The sequence below is a fragment of the Pteropus vampyrus genome, unplaced genomic scaffold (genome assembly GCF_000151845.1).
Source record: "Pteropus vampyrus isolate Shadow unplaced genomic scaffold, Pvam_2.0 Scaffold459, whole genome shotgun sequence".
Classification (NCBI taxonomy): Eukaryota; Metazoa; Chordata; class Mammalia; order Chiroptera; family Pteropodidae; genus Pteropus; species Pteropus vampyrus.
This window is the reverse complement of record NW_011889240.1, coordinates 393,723-400,901: the sequence shown is the minus strand read 5'-3', so window position 1 is coordinate 400,901 and position 7,179 is coordinate 393,723. Positions and strand designations below refer to the sequence as shown.

The 7,179-nt window shown below is 54.8% G+C and overlaps 1 protein-coding gene across 1 annotated transcript in view; it reads right to left on the bottom strand.

The window, feature by feature from the left end:
• Positions 1 to 7,179, bottom strand: part of CHAF1A (chromatin assembly factor 1 subunit A) — a 50,420-nt gene that overhangs the window by 8,112 nt on the left and 35,129 nt on the right. The window contains exons 6-12 of the mRNA XM_011381918.2: positions 5,196 to 5,425; positions 4,970 to 5,030; positions 4,577 to 4,645; positions 2,138 to 2,364; positions 1,540 to 1,708; positions 1,331 to 1,411; positions 749 to 841 (exon numbers count right to left, since the gene is read on the bottom strand). Of these exons, the coding sequence (XP_011380220.1) occupies positions 749 to 841; positions 1,331 to 1,411; positions 1,540 to 1,708; positions 2,138 to 2,364; positions 4,577 to 4,645; positions 4,970 to 5,030; positions 5,196 to 5,425 (930 nt within the window). The remainder of the gene's footprint in view (positions 1 to 748; positions 842 to 1,330; positions 1,412 to 1,539; positions 1,709 to 2,137; positions 2,365 to 4,576; positions 4,646 to 4,969; positions 5,031 to 5,195; positions 5,426 to 7,179) is intronic.

Sequence of the window (7,179 nt, the reverse complement as noted above, 5' to 3'; positions counted from 1 at the left end):
AACACACGTGCTTCAGGTCTGACTCAGAGAGAGTATCACCCGCTAGTGCGTCAAACTGTCACCGTTTCCCCCCGGGCCAAACACTGCAACCGACAGGCCGCGGGAGCCTCAGAATGGCTTACTCAGAAGTTCCACCCACCATCTGTTGGTGGTGGTGCCGGTGGGGTAAACTCGAAGGGGATCAGGGGAACCTTCTGGAAAGATGGCAAGTTCTGTACTTAAGGGGTCCCCAACCCCTGGTGCGTGGCCTGTTACGAACCGGGCTGCACGGCAGGAGGTGAGCGGCAGGCGAGGGAGCGAAGCTCCATCTGCATTCGCAGCCCCAGCGCCAGCATCACCGCCTCAGCCCCGCCTGGGATCGTCAGGCCTTAGATTCTCGTGAGAGCACTGGCCCCTGGTGCCAGAAAGGCTGGGGACCGCTGCCGTTTTATTTCAGGTGGTGGTTTCACAACTGTTGCCAATAGTTCAAACTCATCAAACTAAAGTATTAAAATCCGTATGTTTTGTTGTATGTTAATTACACTTTGGCTAAACAAATGTTAAAAAAAAAGGCGTGGCGATCCGACCCAGAGACCGCAAACAGCCACACGCTGGGGACTGCCTTCCTGGCTACGAGCGCTGAAATATGCGTGGGATCGGCTGTGGGCGGGCAGGGACACAGAAGCACCGTCCCTAGGTCAGCAGCCACCAAGCTCCGGCCTGGCTGAGCGCTCCTCCGGGCCGATTGCCTTCTTCTGTACCCACTCACCTCGGTGACTCCCTCATCCTCAGACAAGTACCCATGGGGCACGAAAAAACCATCATCCTCGTCTTCATCGTCTCCTACTTCATCATCATCATCCTCAAAAAAGGAAAAAATAAAGTATGTGGAAACATATGTGGAAACAGGATATATGCTCCGTTAAAAATTTAAATCTGTGAACTTCTAAGGGGAAAAAAAGCCACTTACTATTCTGTTGTCCCTGTGGACAGCATGAGGCTTGGCTAAAACCCCACTAATCAATCCATTACGTGCAGTGGGGGCGGGGGCAGGCCGAACACAAATGAGTGAAGCTGGCCAGCAAGGCAGGAGGGCATGGAGGGGCCCTGGGAGCCCCCAGACGCAGATGTGCCCATCCAGAAGGGGCGACACTGTTTGGTTATAACCCACAGCTGCCACATGGGTCAGTGTCGCCAAATAAGCCGGAAAAGCAGATGCGAACCCCTGGCCGACATCTTCAGACAGCTCTGCAGGTGACACAGAAGCTGTGTGGTGAGCCTGGCCCAGGAGCCTGGCCCAGGGCGCTGTGGGCCCGTGGCAGAACCCATACTGTTCCCGGTCTGCGCTCACCCCTTCGCTGTGGGAGAGAGACTCTCCAGGCTCCTCCTCTTCCCATTCGTCGTCACTGTCCACCTCATAGTCCAGGAGCTTCTGAGAAAACAGTCGCACACTGCGTCACCACCAGCCCTAAGGGCTGGAGCACTAGGAGAACCCAAGAGACCAGTGCAGGCAGGCCAGGAAGGAAACGCGGAGACGCGCCCTTGCGCCTGCGCGCTCACCCTGTCCTGGGCCCAGGGGTCCTTCGGGTGGATGACCGTCGTCTTCTTGTTCCACGTTCCCCAGTACGCCGGTCGGTGATTCTCTGAGAACTGCAGGAGCTTCATCCTGCCGAACTTCTTCCTTTCGGGAACGCCGTCTACCTTGCTGCTCTCCACAATCACCACGTCACTGGGGACAAGGACCGCGCTCAGCAACGCACCTCCCGGTGACGTGTTCCCTCACCCCCGGCCCTCCCAGGGAAGCAGGCCACCAACGCTTCACGTGGCGGGCCACCAGAGCAGCAGCAGCGGGACACAGACTGCCACCGTGCGGCCGGCCTGTGCCACGCCGGGAAGCGGGGGTGTGGGGAAAAGCGAGGTCGCAGGAACAGGCCAGCGCCCCGCGTGGAGAGACCAGGAGGCCAGACAGGCAGCCTGAGCTCCAGTGGCGCAGCCGGGAGATTTCGGAGGCTCACGGAATCAGAAGAGAAGCTGGCCGAAGTGCCGAAGCCAGGGCCCATGACCTGGGAGGCAGGCGCCTGGCCGAGGCCCGAGCGGGCCAGCAGCGGCCGGAACCCAGAGCTCGGCCAACTGCGCTTCACCCACGGAAGACGCTGACCTGTTAAAAATGTCCGCACCGCGGTTAGAAACCACAGTGGGTCCGGACCGGAGGGGCCGCCGGCCCTTCAGATCTTTCAGGAAGGAGACGTCGCCCTTCTGCTGCAGCAGGAGCTGGTCTAACTGATGCAGGAGCTCTTGGTCAAAGGCAGTCCGACAGCGAGGGGCGAGGACCATGTTCTCTTTAATTTCAAAAGGGGCGAACTTCCCGCAGGAGCCGGCCAGGGTCTGAAACGCAGGAGAGAAGTGACGGCGCGCCGGGCGGTGGGCCCCGCGCACGGGAGGCCAGGGGACGCCCCAGCACGCCGGGTCAAAGGGGATGTGTGTGGTGCCACCAACGCGGGTTTCTCAAAAAGGCAAAACCTCAGGGACAGCGGTGGTGGCCAGAAGCTGGTGGGGAAGTAGGGGACTAGCTCTAAGGGAGCTGTCTCGGGTGACGGAAACTCTGGATCTTGACTATGGCGGTGGCTGCGTGACCTCCTACACTGTCAAAAGTCATTCAACAGTACTCCTGGAGAGAGCGGGGTTTACTGTAAATTATACCTCAACAAACCTGACTTTGCCCAGAAAGGAAGAAAAGAGAAAGATGACAATAAGACCTGAGCTCCCAGGTGAGAAAACCGAGGCCCAGAGAGTGACCTGCTTGCAGAGAGCCACAGTTATGACACAAGGTGACTTTCGACACTGACAGCTGTGAACCTGAAACACTGGCATGTGTCCCAAGAGCCACCCACTGTGAATTCTGGCCGGTTTGACCTCCCTGCTCAGGCTCCTGCAGCATCTTTAATGCCTGTGGCAGTAGATCGCAACCTGGCAGCCCATGAGAACGACACGGGGAGGCGGCAGGAGAGTCTACGTCCATCAAGCTCAGGAAGAAAGCCAGCCTTTCACCTCAGCGAGGAAAGAACAGCTGAGGCTGGCAGCCCTCACTGTGGCCCCATGACGGGGTCGCCCGGGGACTGTCAGCAATCCCGATGCCCATACTGGGATGGGGTCCAGGCCCGTGTTTTTTAAAGCTCCTCGGTGATGCCAACACAGCCAAGAACCAGCGGATGGTTCTCATGAATGAACGGGTGCTGGGGACATCGGGCACCCACCTGGGAAAAGGGCCACGCCCCACGCCATGGCCACAGAGAATCCCAGCTAGGGTACGGGACTAGACAGAAAAAGCAAAACCTAAGCTAAAAAACAAACAAAAAAACTTCAAAAAAACTAGAATGTATCTATCTATAACCATAGGACACCCAGGGCTTTCAACCAAAAGCCCATTGCGATAAAATAGTAAAAATGTCGACATTAAAACAAAAAATTATAACGAAAGACACACCATAAATGAACGAGTCAAAAGGCAAGTCGACGTGCTGAAAGAATCTATGTGTATATCACCAAGGATGAAAATCCTGGCTACACAGATAAGTCCCAGAGATCGGAACAAAAAGCCAAGCCTATAAAGAAGTAAATGGCAAACAAACACAAAAGATATTCAATTGCACTAAGCGTCAAGAAAAAATGTAAAGTGAAACAAGGATATCCTTTTTTTTTTTTTTTACCTATCCAGTTGGCTAAGTTAAAACTCATCATGTCCAGCCCAGCGCCAACGGCCGGTGGAGAAGAGCGTATTTCCTGTGTTCCAGGGAATGTGCCCAGTATTTCCTGTTGGGAGGGCACTTGGACAATAACTGATATGAACTCGCTCAAGTGTGTGCCTTGGGTCTAGCAGCGAGCCCACCTTCAGGTGGCCGTCCTAAAGGAAGGCACTCCTACGGAGAGGTGTGTCAGTGACACTCGGGGCACCGGTGACGGGGGAACGTCACAGATGGATGGATATATTCCGTCCACATCATGAAACATTATGCAGCATTGAAAAAGAATGCAGTAGACCCAACGTGCCGACGTGGCAAGAATCCAAGGCATGTGCAGGTAAACACACGGTAACGGGTTCAGAGTGATCGGACGCACACGTATGCAAGAGCACAAATACACGAAGAGATCTAAACACAGAGACCTCCAGAACACCCTTGCACCGGGGGAGCATGGAGGGACAAGGGTTGGGGATCTGGGGTCTCCACAAACTGATGCCAGCTCTGAGGGCAACTGGGTGCCAGACTGGGGAAGCGGAATTCTGGGCTGTTGTCCTACGCTGACCCTTGCCTTCCGTCCTGAGCATAAAGTCCTGAGAGCAAGGACTAGGTTTCTTACACCTTCCCACAAAGCTCTTCACACGACTGTTCGTGAAGCAGCCCTTAAGCACTTGGCCCTTTCTGCCTTTTCAAGGACCCAGCGAGAACCTCCAGGCTCCACCAGGAACAGCAGCTCCCTGTACAAGCGGAGGCCCCTCTGACAGAAGGCGGGCTGGCTGGGCAGAAGACACCGTTTTCGTTTTCAAAAGAAGGAGCCTGACAGAGACAAAGAAAGCCAAAGGAAACCCCTGCTTGCTCACCTTGGGGGCCTGCGGAGTCTTTGGTTTCTGGAAGAACCTCGTGATTTCGGCCTTCTCCGCTTTAATGCGCTGCAATTTAAGACATGACGAGGAAATGAAGAGAAACGGCGTGTTGTCAAACATGCAAAGGCCCCTAGAACTGAACCCCAAGCATTTTAAAGTTGAAAGCATTATTTTGATGTTAACTCTCAAACCCTATCAACCCGCAGCTGGGTGCCAGGCAATCTCAGGGTGCCAGAGCTGCTCTTGCCGGCCCGAGGGCCCGTGACAGGCCAGCATGACCAAGAGCTCCGGGACCGGATCCGCACACGTGCCGGTCCCTGTGGGGCCGGCGGGCTACCCACAAGCGACACGGCACAAGCCCCCTCTGCTGAGGGTCCTGGAACACGCTACCTTTTCTTCTTCTCGCAACCGTTTCTCCTCTTCCTTCTTCCTCTTCTCCTCCAGCTTGGCCCTGCGGGACATGAAATTCGATTTCCGCCAACCTGCGCGCTGTACGCAGACGAAGCCCGTGGTCCCGGACGAGGACCCGCCGTCGGCCGGGGATCTGGAGAGGCCCCCCGGGAGGCAGGCGGGAAGGGGGCTCCCCCCGGGCGCGGCGTCCGTTGGGGGCACTCACTCCAGGGCCTCCTGCCGCTCCTTGCGCCGCTCCTCCTTGCGCCGCTGCTTCTCCGCCTTCTCCTTCTCGTCCTTCTCCCTCTTCTCCCGCCTCTCCTTCTCCTTCAGCTCCTTCTCTTCCTCCCTCCTCTTTCTGGCTTCCTCCTTGGCCCGCTTGGCCTCCTCCTTCAGCTTCTCCTTTTCTTCTTTTTCGGCCCGTAACTTCAGCTGCTTGCCCAAACGCTCCTTATCCTGCAGCCGAGAGACAATGCGACAGCTGTCCCCCGCAGGCCTCTCGGGAAGGGTCGTGAGCATCGTGGGGACGGTTGAGTTCACACACAAGGGGAAAGACGGAAGGAACCGGCCCCCGGGAGAAGTGGGGCGCTCAATGTCCTTACAGTGCGTTTTCAATGTGTCACATTTCCTTCTGCTGTGAGAAAAGTGGTGAGGAATGTCACAGGACCTTGTGGGCCGTTCGAAATGAGATTCATTTAAAATACTGCTTAAACGTGGGGCGGGGCTTGTTTTTTACTTAATTAAGGAACCCTGGGCCACCTGTGTGGGGTGCCGCTGTCGGTGTGAGCTGCGTTCATGTAATCGGGAAGCTGCGGTAAAATGAAGACGCAGAAACGCCTGCAGGTTTCGCCTCCCTGCCTTTCAAACAAGAGCATTTTCCTTCCCTTCCCCTGCAAGCCTTACCAGATGACAGGGTTAATTTTATTTCTTTTGAAAGGGAAGACTGGATGAGGCAAGGACGGGGAACCTGACGGGGAAGTCTAAAAAAGAGTGCAGAACGGATGAGAAGACAGAACAAATTAAAGCAAACAAATTTATTTTTTTATCTTTGAAACCATTTCTCAAGATCCGAAAAGAACGGCAGACGTTAAGAAAGAAGAATTATCTGTACTACTAAGGAGAAAACGGCCAGTTTCCTCGGTATTCTTTGAAGTGGAATGCCTGGCTTTGTCACATCAGTCCCTCATTCCGAAGAGCTGACATGCCACCCGGGCCGCTGGGTTACAATCGTGACTCGATGTGAAACAAGCTGACCCGAAGAGCAGAAGGGCAGTGAGCCTCTGACGGCATGGAGGGACCTTCAGGGGCCTCCGCCGCCGAAGGTGGTCTTCCCTGGCGGGGGAGCCCGGCAGCTCGCTCTCGGTTGGGCCTGAGCTTACGCCTTGTCTCTAGAGGACAATCTGCCTTCTGCTCTGATGACCCTTTGGTCATTTAAAGAAAGCCATGGGGGCTGTTAGAGATGTCTGAATGTCCATTCTCGCCAAGTATCCTTGGCATCTTCATCTGACACATAGGACACTTAAGGAAGGTGCCTGGTCCAGATCGAGTAACAAGACAGCAGCCTAAGCACAGGGTGGTGGCAAGGGGTCCCTCCCTGCTGCTCGATACAAAGAAGGCTCTGGGAATGATAGGGACGATCAGATAAATCGTCTCTTCTGCTAGACTTAAGTCCCATCTCCACTCCCACCTCACATATGGCCATCTCTGAAAGCCCGATGAAGAATGAGATAAACTCAAAAGCAGCCATCAAAATCGGACCCACAAAAATTGAACACAGCCATAAGACGAATGGCACAGGAAGCACCCAGGGAACACGCCGCCGACTGCCATCAGCGTCCCTTCCGTGAGCTGGCATGGGAAGGGAGAAGCCTACTGGCCTCTTCCTCGTGACAATAAAGAAGAAGGTGCCTGCACTGCTGTGTGTGAAATGTAACCCCCAAATAACAGAACCCATGACTCGGCAGGGGTCCACTACACAATAATCACCCTTTGAGTGTAGGGGCCACTCAAATGCTACAGCATGTGGGAACGTGGGAACGTAAATCTATCGTAGGACCTGGGATGCAAGGAGAGGGACTCGGTTCTTGGGAAGGCAACTTAAAGCTAAAACAGGATGCCCAACTATTAAGATAGTAGCAATAGTAATAGTAACAATAACAATAGCTTAGCAAAGGCTACATGCAAAGCCTTACGCTTCAGCAAAGCTAAAC